This window comes from Mastomys coucha, unplaced genomic scaffold (assembly GCF_008632895.1).
Source record: "Mastomys coucha isolate ucsf_1 unplaced genomic scaffold, UCSF_Mcou_1 pScaffold5, whole genome shotgun sequence".
NCBI lineage: Eukaryota > Metazoa > Chordata > Mammalia > Rodentia > Muridae > Mastomys > Mastomys coucha.
Genome location: NW_022196911.1, coordinates 9,816,181 through 9,834,049, shown reverse-complemented (window position 1 = coordinate 9,834,049; position 17,869 = coordinate 9,816,181). Strand labels below are relative to the sequence as shown.

Here is a 17,869-nt window from a genome sequence, read left to right as displayed (position 1 = left end):
TTATTCCTGCCTTACCGGTAAGAAGCATCCATCTTTACTGGGTGATTCTAAACACAGGCATTCTGACTCAGCTGTGAAAGATATCAGAATATCTCTTTCTACAGAATTGCGCTTGGAGTAACCGTGGGATAGATTAGTATGTTTAGGAAATTGTGTGTAAATAACTGTTTGTTTCTTAATGACGAATTCATAAGAAATTCTGCTGGAGGTGTGATTTATTCCAACAGTACATCTACAGGTTCAGTATTTATATTGTTTGTCCTGCTCAGAATACTTCCTACCTTACAAAACCCCCTTTTCCAGTCTGATTGCAAGTCATTTTTTTTCTTTTCTTTTTTGTTTTGTTTTGTTTTTTGTTTTTGTTTGTTTGTTTGTTTGTTTGTTTGAGACAGGGTTTTTCTGTGTAGCCCTGGCTGTCCTGAAACTCACTCTGTAGACCAGGCTGGCCTTAAACTAAGAAATCCACCTGCCTCTGCCTCCCAAGTGCTGGGATTAAAGGTATGCGCCACCACCTCCCGGCTTGCAAGTCATTTTTCTAAGCTCAGTTGAAGACGTTATTCTTCCACAAGTTTAGGTCAACTGCCACCACCATGTGTCCTCAAGAATAGATGTAGCAGTTATCTGTTGAACCCTGCTTATTCTCTTGAAGATGAGAGCTTTGTTTCTTGGTTTTAAAAGTTATTTTATGATGAGACATCATTGCAATGTGAATATATTTTGCAATAAGAACACAGGGTCAAATATTTCATGTGATAAAGCAAGATCTTGGTTCTGAAGATGGTCAAGTCAATGGAGAAAATGCAAGCCCTTTCATGAAGACAAAAACTTCTGATATAATAGTCAAAATGAGTTTCCAGGGCTGAGTAGGAGAGCCAAATTGGTTCTTAAGTATATTCACAAACTGTGTATAGGGTCAGGGTTTCTTTGAAAAACGGGTCTGAAGTCACCCTAATGTATACAGAGGTCATCAGGCTGAGGCTCAGAGCTCAGCATTAGTGGTTCATTTTGGAGAATCAAGGCCAACTTGGGGTGTGTGGACACATTGTGTAAACAACACAGCTCTATATGAACACAAGGTTACACCCCAGCCATTACTTTTATCATAATCATTATTCTCCTGGAAAGTAGCTAGAAGTTGCCTAATCATCTTGCTTGCTCTAGCTCCTGTGTATACTAAAATGCATAAATATTTTTAAATGGGGGGCTTTTAGATTATTAATATAGTATTAAAATAATTTATGAAACATATCAACAAGGACTAGACTACTAATCTTAATATCATAATCATTATTTCTTCCCTGTAATGCTCGCTTTAAGTAATTAGTAGCAGGAAGTGGAAACTAAGAGCTATGAATCCCTTTCTGTAGACTGCAGTGTTCTCTTTTTCTATAGAGTCAACTATACAGATGTTAGCAGCTTGGCATTCAGAGGCAAAGGTCAAATGCCCTTCTTCTAAGAATCACAGGATATACAGTGAGGTTTTGAAAGAGTATGCCCTTTCATTAAAGTAAAACATGTCTCTGTTTGTTGTTATAAAATGTATGGATTTTTTTTTGGAAGTTTGACTTACAAGAATAAATAGGAACTCATTGCCGGCTCCATCCAGCATTTATGCTTCAGTATCTCCTAAGTTATGAGGACAATTCCAGGAAATGGTTGAAATCTTCACATGTGGGAACTGGGAAGTGCTCTCACAATGAAGCCACATCCTGGGCCCTTGGCACCAAGTCATAAATGGGATTATTCTTTCCTCGGTTTCCTGAAATGTCTTTCTCCTCATCAGATAGGATGTGACATTGATGTATTCAAAGATGACCCCAACAACACCTCACAGCCTGCCATCCATGTCTTTGTGAAACCTCTTCCTCCTGAGTATGTAGAAGACCTGTGACTTCTCTCTAAGCAAGAGAGAACAGTGAATGTGGTGAAGCATCTGTGGGTCCTTCACTGCTGGCTGGGACTATCCTTGACCAACTACATAACAGGACACTGCACTGCAGTTGACTAGGCAGCCAGTCTATGCTGGCTTGATAAAGGAACCTCACCTAGTTGAGAGTTTTAGCAAAGCCAGTGATTGTGGGATGCTTCCAGGCAATAGGCAACACATAACTGATACCCTTGAAGTACAGGCCACAGTAAATTAATTCTGTCACCACCACATTGTGTCCATGCATATTTTGATGGATATTGGGAGAGGTGTTCAAGTTTAGGACCACTATGAATATTAAGTATATTCACATTTAACTCTTTGTGTGTACATGTTTTTTATTATGGTCAAGTAGGAAGCTAGTGGTTGAGTCCCATTTGAGCCATATGTAGAACATATAACAGGGATTTCAGTTCACATTCTCACCCTTTATGTGCACACATGTGTGCTGCTATGTATATGTGTACATGCATGTGTGTGTACATGCATGTGTGTGTTCAGTTATAGTTGCTTTATATCTTGCCTATATTTGATACAGGCATTTAAAATATGATACATTTGAATGAGTTTCCTTATTTCATTTGAACAAACTTTTGAAATATTTCATGGAATCTATACATACAAAAAATTGGATAGTAGGTATATGTGTGTACTCATATCTTTACATATATAAATATATATAATCTACTCAATTATATATATACATATATACACATATATACATGTATGTATATATGTGTGTGTATATATATATATGTGTATATATATATATATATATATTTGGTATATTTAATGCTACTTTTGTTCCCAGAATTTTTCCTTCACCCCACCCCCTTTCTACTTGTCATCATGGTTACCAACCTTTGCTATAACCAAAGCCTTATACTTTGTTTGAATCAGAGCATCATAAAATTTCCTGGAGGAAGATGGACCCACAGAACAGCACTGGATGACAGATGGAGGCCTGTGTTTTAGTAGTGTTCCATGCCATCCATCCGCTACAGCTAGTGCCCTGATCCCCAGGAATGGTGGAGCCTAGGGAAATGGAGACACAGGAAGAATTTAAAAATACCCAGTAGGGGTCAGATGGTCCCCCTGGAATTAGCCTCTCAGAGGTCAGCTATTGCTAAAACAAACTAATTAATTAATTAATTAACAAATAAATCTTCTCAGGCAGTTCTATTTTGAGAGCTAAGAAATAATACAACAGATGCCATTTTTGGAAAGTCAGTGGGTACCAGGCTATGTGGAAGGCTTCATCTGATGCTTGAAGGCGGTACTCAACTCCTCACTTCTCAGATATGAAGAATTAAGCTTGGAGTGGGTCAGTGACCTCAGGCCAGGCATGTGGCTAGCAATGAGCAACAGATCTCTAGGCTTCAGAACACTTGTTTTCTCATCATCTATGGCAAATGGAGACTCAGTGATCAAAGAGGGACGCCCCCAGCCCTCGGAGCATGGTTATTGTAAAGATGGCCTCACTGTTCTGTGACTATGTTTGAATATCAAGTTTATTTTAGCCCCTCCAGTTTTATTGTACTTTAAATTATGTTTAATTACTTTTTAAATGCAGCACATGTGATAGTGACAGATATGCCTGGTACAAGTACAGTTAAATAAAATTACCATGCGAGTAACATGTGGGGCCATGAGCAGTGGGACTTCATAGTGCCATTTTAGGCATGAGCACTGGTAATTTATTTTAAGCAGTAATGCAGGTGCCTCACAAGGAGGAGCACACTACAGTGCCCCTTTAGGTCATTCAAGAAAGGCTAGTTGGATTTTCATCCAGATGATATTTGAGTATAAAACAAGCAGCTGAAGGCTTCAGTTTTCTCCTTGGTTGGGCACTGAAAAACCTGGTCAAGATGAGTTTTGGATTAGTTCTGTAACAATTAAAAAAAAACTTTAAAAGCTCACACCTTGTGGACTTTATTACTTGGGGTCATGTTTTTCTGATGTGCCCTGCAGATGTGCTTTGTCAGGGCTGCTGAAATAACATGTCTGTCCCGTGCTTGCCACACAATAATGAGGACCTGAGCTTTACCGCCAGACACCATGGAAAACAGCACTGTGGCCCACTTATAGCCCCAGCACGTGAGGGGAGATGGAGATGTTGGAATCTCTTAGGTTCACTGGTGAGCCTAGCCTAATTGGTGAGACCCAGACCAATAAGAGACCACATGCCACAAAACTGGGGCTGATGGCTCCCGAAGAACATGGGAAGTTGGCCCTAGCTTCTACACACATGTACATACATGTGCACAAGCATCTGCACAAACATACAAAGAAACATTAAAACAGAAATGTTTAACATTCTACTTCATGCTTTTCTGTGGAGTTGGCATGGCTCAGGTCAATTCCTTGACTGTGGCCTCTAGTTACTATTTCCACAAGCTGATGAGCCACTGCTTCCAATCACTGCCTCTTCATGCACACCCTCTCCAATTGCTCAGGTGAACAGCTTAAACTTTCAATTGAAGAAACTTCTCCTTTGATATCTGGGTCACAGCCAGGCATGCCAACTCATAAGCTTGTGTGATACCAAAATATACGCTACCATATAGAATTGGAGGAATACTTTTTGTTATAATCGTATAGGATATCATTAACCATGGAGACATTTAGATGGTTTTTCCCATGAAGGCTTTGTAGGCCACAGGGTCTAGTTATGAAAACATATGTACCATGAGAGCACCCATGCCCATCTAAGGCCTTGTGCCAGTGAATGTGCCATGTGCCTTTAGTTATGAACACTACCATTTGAATGTTACATGATTTCCAAGTCACATACAAGAGTACGTTCTTTAGTGTGCTTTCCAATAATTAAAGAATGTGAAGACATTTCCCAGGCCATGAACTTAATATATACAAGCACTGGTCTGATTGGGCCAGGAGGCTCCTGGTTTGTTCACTTCTGCTGTGGTCTGACTGGTGACCCCCTGAGTGGCTGGAGAAGATTGTCTTGGTGACTAATTGTGTCCTGATGCTCATGTAAAGATGCAGAGACTCACCAGAAAGACCTACAGGAATGGGCAATGCTGAACTTCATTGCAGCAAAATGGCATGAAGCAAAAATCTACATTCTGATAGACACAAGGGGAGAGGACAGAGCCCCATGGGAGCCAGTGGGAGCTGGTCGTGCAGGCATTCTTGCCTAGAGATTAGCAGAATTCTAGACTGCCTGAGGGGAAGGAGGTACTGGAGTCACATCCATTGTCTAAGCAGCTCTGTAAATTACCCACATCAGATGTGATACTTCTCAAAATTTCAAATTCCCAAACCAGCCAAGAGCCAAGAGTGAAGCAGGCCTCCCTAACAACAGTAGCCCAGGGCTTGCTTTCTGCACTTTGTCCAGGCTTAGCAGTGACTTATAGACTAGCTATCTGAAGATTCAAATTCCAGCAGCTATGGAATGACAGTTTCTTTCAAGTGGAGCTCAGACTCCTACAAGTCCTCTGATTTTTTTTTCCCTAGCATTGTGTGTGAGAGGTGTGTGTGTGTCTGTATGTGTCTATCTGTGCGTGTGTATGATGTGGATGCACATATGTATGTTCATGGTGAAGAAAGGCCAAGAGTTGTAGCCTCCAGCGGCCACGGGGTACTGGGTTCCTGAATGGAAAGATGGGGCTGAATGGGTAGGATGGCGAAAGAAGAATGAGACCAAGTTTCTGATCAAGGCCCAGTGTTCACTTAGGAGTCTGAGTTTATAAAGGGGCGGGACCCATCCCCCACTATGCCAGGATCTTGTCACCTCATCAGCATCTTGTTGCTTTGTCCAGAGCTGGTCAGGAAGAGTGGCTCAGCAAGCAGCTCAGCAGGTAGTGGCTCCTTTCAGGAAGCTGCAGACTTGGCAGGGCAATAGACCTCACCGAGGTCGGACTCCACCCTAAGTGGGCTAGCTGGTTGTGGCAAGAACAAGGTCTGAATCAGCCTGCTCCAGGCTTGGGGGAGGTCCCAAAGCATATATAGACTCCAGGCAGAGGATCTGGCCCGTGTACCTTCACATATTAACTAGTTTCTGCAGTAGACTTTCTGAGCTCCTTAGGAGCTGCTTCCTGGCACAGAAATGGTCCTCAGGCTGGCCCGTGGTGACTGATTTACTTCCTGCAGTGTAAATGATAACTCTGCATCCATTGCTCCTTTGTCCAAATGTTCCCCCACCTGGCTCCAGGCCACTGACTGTCAGACCACCTGTGCCGGAAGTTCTGCCAATCCTCAGCTGTCTCTCCTCTGTCCTTTCTGTAATACTTACAGAAGCACTGGCCACCCTCCGGCTGTCTCTCAAAGTCACGTTGTGAACTGTACCCCTCAGCCTTCTGCCTGTAAACCATCACCTCCCTGAACTGTCTTTCCATCTCTGGGGTCCCAATATACTTTTTACCATTCCTCCATTGGATCATAGTAATTAGAGGTTAGAAGTATGATCTGAGCCTTGAAGGAATGACTGAGACTTTAGGATAGTGTGCTGATTTTTGTTTTGAAGCAGCCAAGCTGGCCACTTTCTCAATATATTTAAGAATCTTCTGTTTATGAAATCTGTGGCTGCAGGATGCCTCTGCCCCTTCTCCTATCCCCCCTTTCCATTATTATTTCAGTTCTCAGTCGCCCTTTGATACAGACTTATCCTCTGCTGGCTCCTGAGTATTTCTAGAAATGTGGAGCATCATCTCAGCTTCTACTGTCTCAACCTACTTGTCGAATGTGTTAATACAGATCGAGAGTTTAAGCTGATATCAAATGATGCTTCAGAAGAAACCATGCACACACGTACGTGTGTGTGTGTGTGTGTGTGTGTGTGTGTGTGTGTGTGTGTGTTCATGTGCGTGTGCGCATGAGTGTGGCCCCAGAGCAGCAGAGACAGGAAGTACCCAGGAATGCATTCATCACTGCCCCCTTCCCATGTCATTCTCATGTATAGTCTCATTCAAATTTTTAAATATTTAAAATTGCAGTAAACTTAGAAAGACTATTTCATTGAAATAAGGACACTGCTGTCTATCAGCAGTGAGGAGACCATGGCCTGGAAAGATGGCTTGAGTTGTTTCTCCTTCATTGTTTCCTTCCAGAACTTTTAACAGCTGCAGTCCTGCTCTGACATGAATTTGGGAGTAAGAACCTGGAGTTAGTGTTACTGCATGCTCTTCTATGCAGCTCTACATATCTGCATAGTTCTCCAGTGATCCAGGTTGTTTCCCGTTGGCTAGTGCTGTATTCAAAACATCTGCAAATAAAATATATCATGCTCTTTCTGCTCTGAATGCTTTGGGCCTGTATGGACTTGTTGAAACTCAAACAGTAGTAGAACAGGCAAAGATGTCTCATCCAATAAAGGACTCTGGCTGATGTCCAGAGTTTTGTTTCTTGATTACTAGAATAGTATGGTCCAGTACCCTGTGTCTCTCTGTGTACAGGGATACTGTATATAGACCAGGTCTTCTCTAGAATCCACATGCAGTGAGGGAACAGACCCCCACCTCATCAGCTGTCATGCCACTTGTGGGGAGTGTGACAGCTGTTGTAAAGTGGTTAGACCAGCTAGAGAGTATTGTCACAACCATGGGATGGCCTTCCAGACAGCAAGATTTAAACAGGGTCCCCAAGGAGTCAAAGGAATTGCAACCAGACCTGAGCCAAATACCAAATGAAGCCTTATGTATTTATGGGGACACTCATGACCTAACAGTCCCCACAAGGATGTCTGGGGAAAGCCTCCCCTGTGTCTGTTAGCCCCACTATCAAGATGGCCGTAGTCCTTGTTATTCCATTATCTCCCATGATTCCAGTGGGAAGGCATCAAGATTCTCTACAAGAAAATGTGTTTCTATTTCTATTGTACACAAGGAAATGATGGCTGGTTTTCATTTGGGTTTGGTTTTGTTTTTTTCCAAGGGTCCATCTTGCTGGGATGATGTCTTAATTCCAAACCGGATGAGTGGTGAGTGCCAGTCTCCAGACTGCCCTGGAACCAGAGCTGTAAGTGCCTGTCTAAATTAATGATTTATGAATTTAGAATACAACCTCCTTCTCAGTGCCTACGTTAGAATGGAGGTCAAGAGTATCAGCTGACTTTCTCCTCTCTAGTCATGGATCCTACCAGAAGGGGAGTCACGCCCAAACCTGAAAAACAGTTCACCAAAACTCCCCATGTTCATACCTCCAGTCTCACTTCCCTAGGAGCAGCTGTGCTGGTGTTGTAGAAAGGCAACTGAGAGAAGCTGGGAGTAGGAGAGCTGGTCTTCCTCAGAGACAAGCACAGCAATTAGTTGTTCAGCCCTGAAAACATACATACAAGTGATATCATAACGATGAGCAGGTTATATTAGGAAGATAGACAGATAGATAGATAGAAAGATAGACAGACAGACAGACTGACTGATAGAAGTATGCATGCAATAACAATTAGTGGAAAAGAGGCCATTGATTCGGAGGAGAGTGGGGGCAGTATATGGGAGGGTTTGAAGGGATGAATGGGAAGAGAAAATGTTGTCATTATAATCTCTAAAAGCAAATGAAACCATTTTTCTTCTACTCTCAAACCTTTGCAACCAATAGAGATTTCTGTGACCTCAAAAGGTATAGGAGGTGTGGGGAGATGGATAGGTTGATAAACTGCTCAATACGAAGGCAAAGAGACCTGGCTTCAGTCTTAGGCTCTCATGTAATAGGCCAGGCACCATGGCAGGTGTCTGAGTTCAATTCCAGCACTTGTGTATAAGGCCGGGCACCGAGGCACGTGTCTGTAAAGCAGCACTGTGGAGGCAAATGCAGGTAGACAGGCTAGCTGAACCAGTGATCTTCAGGTTTCAGGAAGACATATTTCACAAACTGAGGAAGAGAGTAATTTGATGGTGTCATGCAGGTTACTCATGCATACATTCACATGTAGCTATTCTCATCTGTGCCCACATACATTAACACATGTACACACACACACACACACACACACACACACACACACCACTCAGTTCCTAATGCTGCCCTTACCTCAGATGCCATTTTCAGGCCCCACATTTCTCCTGAGATTCATTACCAACTAGATGCAAACTGTGGTACCTGTGAAACCTCTCCCTCTGGGTTTGACTGCTCAGAGAAGCCCTTCCTTACCTAGTTGCTATAAAGAACACTGCAGAGGAGGCAAATGGTGAGATGCATGGGTTAAGAAAGGAGGAATGGGGGCAGAGTTTCTCCACTCCCTAACCTCACCTTCTAGGTCTATACAGAAACTGTCCTCTTTAAACACCATCTTTTGTGGGTTTTGGAGTCTTCACCTACACACACACACACAAAGAGGGGGAAGATCATGGTTGCTTAAACCATTGGCCATTGGTCATTAACTTAACCTCAGATCTTCTCCCCCACCTGGAGCTAGGAGGGCAAGCCTGAAAGTCACTGTATCAAAATCCTGCTTCATTCTTTCTGTGGAAAAGTCCTATCTGAAGTTTTCCAGATACACCAGCCTCAAGCCAGCTTACTAACACACAAACAATAGGACCAGCTGGAAGACCCCAAGGATTACAGGATCTACCTGCTCGGAAACAGGGATGCAGACTCAATGTGTGTTTCAAGAGTAACTGTGGAAATGTGCCCACTTAGAAGCCTTACAGTGATGTTCACAGGTGATTAAGGAAAAGCCAATGAAGTTGCAGTTCTGAGCCTAGCAAAGAGAAATGAGACAGAACACTGACCTTGCTCCCAGCACCTGTAGTTCATGTTTGTATTCCACACCCATCAAATATTCCTCTTAAGTTTCATCTTTTTCTCACCGTGCTGTTTTCTGACATGATAGGAAGTTGGAAGACTTAACATGGCTGACAGGCTTAAAAGACAACTTCAGAGAGATGCACCTCCTCCACATGAGGCCTGTGCTTGTCAACAGGGGACAATTGCACAAAGCAGAGAATGGCAATTCAGCCACAGAACCTGTCAGCTTCACACAGAGGAGAAACTTCTCTGTAGAGATGCCTTTTCAATGAGATCTATTGTTGTTTTTTATCATGTATCTATCTTATTTACCATTTGTATATTGTGTACTTTTAATCTCAAAAATCCTCAGGCCTGCCCTGCCCTGCCCAGTGCATTCTGGGAGCTGTAAACATGAACAAGGCACCAACACAAATGTCAATGTTAGTTCACAAACCTTCCCAGCCAGCTGGCAGATCATATCTTCTCTAACGAGCAAGATCTGTCAAGAGTAACAGATTTAGTGTTTGAGCTGCATGGTTAGACTGGTCTCCTCTTTCTAGTCTGCCAGGTGATTGTGAGGACATGGGAAGAGAAGGGAGCAGCAGGCAGACAAGTGTTCTCCATCACACAGGGGATAAGGACCACAGACAGACTCTATGAATGCAAACCCCCAAAGAATCAAATCTTAAGAAAAATAATGGCTTACATATCAATCACAGATGTCAAATTACAGTGCATTGTTTTATAGACAGAATTTTAAGTATAATTTATGCATGTGTATGAATGTGTATAATTATATATACATATATATATGATTATATATAATTGTGATATATATATAATACATAAACTGTGTGTGTTTCTATACACATTATATATTAAATAGATAGAATAGATATAGATATGTAAATACAATCAACAAAGAGGGAATAATAAACAGATAAATAGAAGGATGGTTGATATTTAAATATGTGTATAAAATGTTTATTTCTGTTGTATATCTTGGACACCATATTTAAAACTCAAGAGAGCAGAATTCCTAATCTGTTCTTAGTTAGTATTTATACATGCACATATAGTCTAACTAGACCAGTTTCAACTAGAAACTTAGTTCTTGAGAGATCAAAGAGAGGGACTGCGGAGCCAGCTCAGTTAGTGAAATGCCCATGCTGTAAACAGAAGGGCCTGAGCTGGATCATGTGTAATTCCTGTGCTGGCAAGGTAGAGAAAAGCAGATCTCTGAGACTCTCTGGCCAGCCAGCAGCTTACGTAGTGAGTTCTAGGTTCCTAGAGAAACCATGTCATGAAGCACACAGCATCTGAGGAAGGACACTGGAGGTTATCCTCTGATCCACATGTGCACACACAAAGAAAACAGCACAGAAAAATGCCGAGTTTATGCTAACGCACTTGAGACAGAGCACTCAGAAGCTGGTTCAGGTGCATAGTGGTAGCTTTTATTTTAAGAAGGAGCATGGCATTCATTCTGAAACGAATCTTACCCTTTCCTAAATAGTTATCTCATGGGGCATGTCCTTGAAATTAAAGAGGACATAATCAATTAGAAGTTCCTAGAGAAATTAAATAAACTTTGGATGTGGCAGAAGACTTCAAATTTGCTATCCAAATTTTCTTTTGCATTTTGTGATGTCAATAGCTTTAAGGCCTGAGATGGTGACCATACTGTATCTGTCTATCCTGTGTGTTGGAGAGCATGTCTTTATCTCACACAAACAGGCAAAGGAGAACCCAGAGGTTCTGATGTCAGGGCATTATGCATGCATTCCAAGCCCCCTGAATACATGAAGCCTACCTATCATTTCCCTACCAAGACCCTTGGCCTCAGTGGTATGTCTACATAAATGAAGCATTTCTCAGGCACCTGGGAGGATGCCTTCTCTCTGCTCATGGCTGTCAGCTGGATTTCAGGGTAAAGAAATGGACATTCCTTTGGGTGAAATGAATTATCTCGACAAACAGCAAGTGGCTAAGGTATTTATATACATATATGTATTTATCAACAATTGATAGAAAAGAGGCTATGAATTAGAAAGAATACAAAGGGATATAGATTTGAAGGGAGGGTAGGGAGGGGATATGATCCTATTATAATTTTAAAAATAAAAGAAGGAACTAAAAAGACTCTTGGAATGATGTTAATTTCACTACTCAGTAACTGATACCATCCATCCATTTCATATTTATAAAAAATAAGAGTTACTTGAAATCGTGTGTAAAATTACAGTTTTGTTTTAATCATGTGACTTTTAGCAGGCGGTAAATTGTTTTAGGTAACACATTTTTGTCTTACCAAAAAGCTGGGAAACTCTAAAAATACTTATAAGATTTATTTCACATGACATTTGATTCTTACAACTATCCCTTAACTGTAATCAATAATTATTAAATGTGGTATAAAAACCTCTCCACCACTGGGCTCAGCATATGTCACCTGGAGTGCTGGTTTGAGGAAAAGTTAATATTCCAGTCGGTGTCTCTGATTCCATCCTTGTAGAAAAGGCTAACACAAAATGCAGATTAAGTAAGCATTCCTTAGCACAGAACAACTTTGATTTATAAGCCACTTGTATATTTCCTTTCCAAAAGTATCTTCGTGATACTTCAGTTAGGTCACATTGGCATCCTCTTAGGAATCTGAGACTCATTATTTCTCTCAGACTTCATTAGAACCTTAAGCAAGGAGACAAGGAATGTATCTTGTGCCAGCTGTACCTTCTTACTTACTGAGTATCTAATTATAGTGGGAAGTTGTTGAGGAAAGGTGCAGTTTTCCAGTGGTCTCTGAGTTTGCCACAAATGGCTGTCTGAATTTGTTGTGCAACACACAAGCTGTGTGCTCTCTGTTCTTGTGTTGCTCGAAGTATCTGCACTGTGAAGACACCCCATTGACACAGTTGCTCACACAACATCAGCCTGAGCATCTTCCCAGGGCCCCAGTACTGTCAGAGGACAGCCCGTCACCTAGATTCAGAGGCTGGCAAATGAAGTTGGGGCTAAATGAGGAATGGACTCATACGCTCCCCTTCTGTTCTGCCCTTTGGTTCCACAGAAGACAAATGCTCGGTCCGCCCTTACCCTGTTCTCTGCAGTCATATTTTCTCAATTCTAAATAAAATTGAATTGTGAAAGCTTTGAAGTCAAACTCAGATTATGATTGAATAGTGTCTGAGCCTGACGAAATGCTCTCTGTTGTCTGACATGCTATTTGGGTGACAAACTAGAAACCTCTAACGGCATTTTTCAAAAACCAATCAAGTATTCAGACCCAAGGACAGCTTATTTCTAAACCAAGTTTTGAGTACTTGATAAGAAAAAGTTTCCTGTTCTTTTCTGAGTTGTTGAGCTATTTTTATTCTGATGGAACTGGATACAATTTAGCAAAATAGAATAATTTTCAAATATTTGTTGACATATGAAAATGTATTAATCTAAGAAATACTGTTTTAGTGTAATTTTTATTCTCTGAGAATTTCATGCATACACACGATGTATTTTGATCTTCTTTAACCTCCACTTGTCCCATTTAACTCAGAAGTATAGTTTTTAAAGGTGCAAGAGAAACAGACTGTTTTATTGATTTTTGTTGTTGTTGTTTTGAACTTAAGTTTTTGTGAGAGTCCGAGGCTTTAGGGTCACACAATTCAGCTTTTCTTTCTCTGTGACAAAGCCCATTTTTCTCATCTGAGCTATTTTATAACATTATGGTACAGTAAATCAGCAAACATCTTCTTTATGGAATCATAAAGATTCTTAGTGTGAGAAACGTTCATCTTTGGGAAATCAAACAGCAGGACCTCATTCCTGTAGCTGAGCGCTTCCATGTGCAGCTTCAACCTGCCGTTGCAGGGACTGTGCTCAGTGACTACACCCCATCTAAGCACTGTAAGGATCCATCCCATGATGTTCAAGCATTAGAAACAACTCTGCCTTGCTCATTAGAGGAAGCACCTGCTCCGTGAATCCCAAGTTGCCTTTATTCTTGGTGTCTCAGCCAGGTACTTTGCAACCTACTTTGGATACAATAGAAATAATATGCCATATTATTACAATAATGCTTGTCTTAATTACAGTTTCTATTGTGATAAAAACAACCATGACCAACATAACCTGGGGAGAAAAGAGTTTGTCATTTACAGATAACAGTGAGGGAAGTCAAGGCAAGAACTCAAGGCTAGAACTAAAGCAGAGGCCATGGAGGACTGCTCTTAGAAGCTCACTACTTCTGGCTTGCTCAGTTGATTTTCTTATATACCTCAAGACTCCCTGCCCAAGGGTGGTACCACCCACACTAGGATGCACCCTCCCATATCAGTCACCAATCCAGAAAATGGCTCAGATTTACATACAGTCCTATTTTATGGAGGAATTTTCTAGATTAAGATTCCTTCCTGTCAGATAACCCTACCTTGTATCAAGTTGACATAAAACTAGCCAGCGCAGTGTGGAAATGTCTGAGGATTTTTTTTGTTTTTTTTTGTTTTTTTGTAATTGTCCATTAATTCCAGAAGCTTCAAATTCTCCCACTAAAAATTCCCAAACTAAACATATCAGTGGGGAATGTAATTACAGTTTGATCATATCTTAGACAAGAGTCTCAGATAACAAAGAATCAAAAAAAAAAAAGGAATTTATCATGATTAATCAGTGAAAGGTGGGCCTCTGAATCAGTGGGTTTTAGATCCATGAATGTATGTTTATCTACCAGAAGAGATGGCAGAAGTATGATAAAGTTTTCAAAGTCATTGTAATTGAAATTCTGAGACCTGGAGACAAGCCAGTCATGTCACTGTAATCAGCACTGAACACGTCAGATGGGGTGGCAGATTAGACCCAAATGAAAATATCAGGGACTCAGCAATGGGAGGTCCCTGGGATACACAGGAGGCTAATGCAGTGAGAAGAGGAGAAGGAGGAGGTGAGAGTTAAGGGCAGGAGAGAGAGGCCTGCTGCAGGGCTGGGAAACAGCTCTCTTGATCCTCTAAGCGAGTGATTGATGTCTGGAGGAGACCCGTACTTCATCACACTTTGATGGCGGTCATTAAGGAACCTCTCTTTCTTGGGTCCAATGAACTCTCAGCAAGTTAGTGGGGGATATTACTAAATTTACTTTTAAAGACATATACTGATGTTTTTATACTTAAGAACAGTTTTCTAAAATGAAGATTTCAAATGAAAAGTCTGATTATATGGATGGCCAATTTGAATAGATCTCATGTGTTTGTGACCCACACGTGGGCAACATAGTGACTTCTAATGGTTCCTGAGATTCTTCACTGCCTTTGAGTAAAGCAATTATTCCCTGGAGCAGGTAATAACCATGTTCTCGGTCACGTATAGTTTGGGGGAAAGAAACCCCAAAGTGATGAAGATAATTTATAAACTCTGTCTTCCCGTGGAAAGAAACATGGTTGATGCCCATCACATGTTTGATTGCATCAGTTACCATGCCCCTTCCAGGAGCCAAGACTGATCACAGAGGAATGTCTTTACAGACAACCGTGCAGTCAAGACTGAGTGGGCTGGACTAAATGCTTCTTCTGTGCCCGGCAGGGGATGCAGATGGGAACTTCACACACTGCTGTCCTTGCTGAGAGAAATCTAGGACACCCCAGACATGACCGAGCAGAGATCAGCACAGCAATGTAGCCTAAGTCCTGGGGAGGCACAGAATAATGCTCTGGCACTCGAGAAAAGAAATCCCTTAACAGGCCATTCATGCACTTCCCAGGGTAGGCAGAACTGGGGGAGGAACTGGGGGCATTTTCACTGCAATGATGGGCCAGGATAGAGCATGCATCGGGTTCAAGGGCCAAGCCTAATAAAAGGGTGGAAAGGTCAGGTTCATTCCGTGCACAGATTTCAGTTGCCTGCTGTTGTCTGGTGGACAATCAATACTCTGTGTTCTGCTGCAGCACTGCACAGTGCTAATGACCTGGGGTTTGTCAAGAAGATGAAAGGCATGGAATGTTCAGAGAATGAGACATAAGGTACTTGTTAAAATGCACCCAGATGGGTGAGAACTCAGCCCACACTGTGTTATGCTGATCCTGCAGGACTGGCTAGTAAGAAATGGGGGAAGGGTGGTCTAGTCAGTAGTTGGGGTCTGGCTAAAGCTGCAGAGGGACAGAGCCCGGGGTGTGACTGGGAAGTAGGCAGAGCGCAAGTCTTCCTTGTGTGTGTCTCTGTCCCCTGCTGTTTAGTTTGGGGGGGCTTTTCTCTAGAGGATCTTTATGTCAAGGAATCTCAGTTGAAGTTTGGAAAACTTGAAAGGCAGGACTAGCAGGCAGAAATAGTGACAGCCTGAGGAACCATAAGAAAAAAGGAAAATCTGAAGACAATAAAAATGAATTTTTGTTTGTTTGTTTTTCATTTTATGTTTCCTCCCACCTTGAAACCCTGGAGTACCGTGAATCAAGGTAAATGAGCACTGAGGTCTGATTTTCTTATAGCCGGAAGCATAACAAACAAATGAGATTTGGGTCTAGAGCTGATTATAAGTGTCACACTTTTCTTGTATTGATTGGGTCATTAAAAGCAGCCATATGGTTGTTCTATGCATTCACTGTTCACGTTTCTCCAGTATGCTCCTCAGCAGGAGTCTGTTTAGTGGTTGATTGAAAATCTATCTTTATCTACAACTCTGTTATCTGCAGTGGCCAGAAATGGCTAGCCCATTGAGAAGGACTCCCCTCAGCCTTCCCCCTGCGACTGGCTTTTGTCTCTCTCAATGGAAAGCACCTTGCCCTTTCGTCTTCTCACCAGAGGCCATCAGGAGCCTGGAAACAATAGAACTGCTTCACTGAGGTAGTGGTGAGGCACTTGTCAGTCTATCAGTCCTCAACGATGGCTGAGCTGACTCACTGCTAACAGCTGAGTGCTGGCCAGCTGAAGTGACTGATGGAGCACCTTCTCTGCTGTGTCCTGGCCCTCGGAGCCCTGTTCATTTCTGGATCTCCACTTGGGGAATTAAGATTATATAGAATTTTTGGAAGTTCACTGAAAAGTTGTGAAGCCCCAGACTTCTATCAATCCTTGTTTTTTGTTTGTTTGTTTGTTTTTTAAGTGAAAGTTCTTTAGAGATTGTCAATCTGTCTTTATCTGAAGGTTTCTCCTGTTAGTGAGAAGTATCTGTGTTCCCGTGGATCCCAGCATTGTCATTTTCCTAAGGTTATCTCATTTGTTCTTCTCTTACCTGTCACCTTACACAAGCGAACCATTTCCGTGATTCTACCATTTCACTAAAACTTACACGGAAGCTCATTAAAAATTCCAAAAGTCATCAAGTGACTTTATATTGTATAATTAAGGCTCCTATCACTTAGCACAATGTCCCTCTATGCAAGCCGTTTCTGGGATCCAAAGTCCTGTTTACAATGATTATAAACTAACTCAAGGCAAGTATTCAAATTTGGACATTTTCTTGTTAAAACAGTGGAAATGTTTTAAATGGCCTCCCTCCTAAGAAAAGCTATAGTTCAGCCAGACACTTTGAGGAGGGAATGATTCATTTGCATAAAAGCAGAGAGGAATGCCTTATGAGGTTAACTATGTATAAGCGATTATGCAAATGACACACCTCCCTAAAAGCAGAGCCTTAAAAGCTCTCAGCACTGGAGGTCAGTCATGACTTTCTCCTGGGGTTGTAAAGCTGGCTGCTCAGCTGCACTTTGGAGTCCAAATGAACACTGTGGCCCAAGAGTTTAGGGTACAAAAAGCTTAGCCAGACTGAAAACTTAAGTACTGTGACTTCACAGTGAGTACAGGTCAGGACGTGATTGGCTACCATACGTTACCAAGCACTATCAGGAAGCGTGACGTCACACTGAGTGCTGATTTGTCTGAATTTGCCACATATTCTTCCCAAGTTTGGCCACTGGAGTACTTCATCAGCATCCTGTCACAGTTGTTACAGGAGCCCCTCAACAGCCATCGTGGAATGAAACCAAAAGCAATAATGGAAGTACTTCAGAGAGGGAAAGCTGAGACTGGTTTAGGCAAAGGAAGGGTAAGAGAGACCCACAAGGCAATGAAGGTAGGAACAGTGTTGAAGGGGTGAGAGGATGATGCTTTCTATCATGTGGTTAAAGCTGAGTGAAGGACAATACCCAATGCTGGTAGGATTCACCAGGAGCCTGAGCATGGATCCATAGGCCCACCCGGGGATTACAAAAAACAATAAATTTATGAAATTCTTAGGGAAATGGATGGATCTGGAGAATATCATCCTGAGTGAGG

The 17,869-nt window shown here is 41.9% G+C and overlaps 1 protein-coding gene across 8 annotated transcripts in view; it reads left to right on the top strand.

The window, feature by feature from the left end:
• Positions 1 to 17,869, top strand: part of Prkn (parkin RBR E3 ubiquitin protein ligase) — a 1,238,651-nt gene that overhangs the window by 573,356 nt on the left and 647,426 nt on the right. For all 8 annotated transcript variants that reach the window (XM_031350750.1, XM_031350749.1, XM_031350751.1 and 5 more), the window contains one exon: positions 7,820 to 7,903. In XM_031350750.1, coding sequence (XP_031206610.1) covers positions 7,820 to 7,903 — 84 coding nt within the window. The remainder of the gene's footprint in view (positions 1 to 7,819; positions 7,904 to 17,869) is intronic.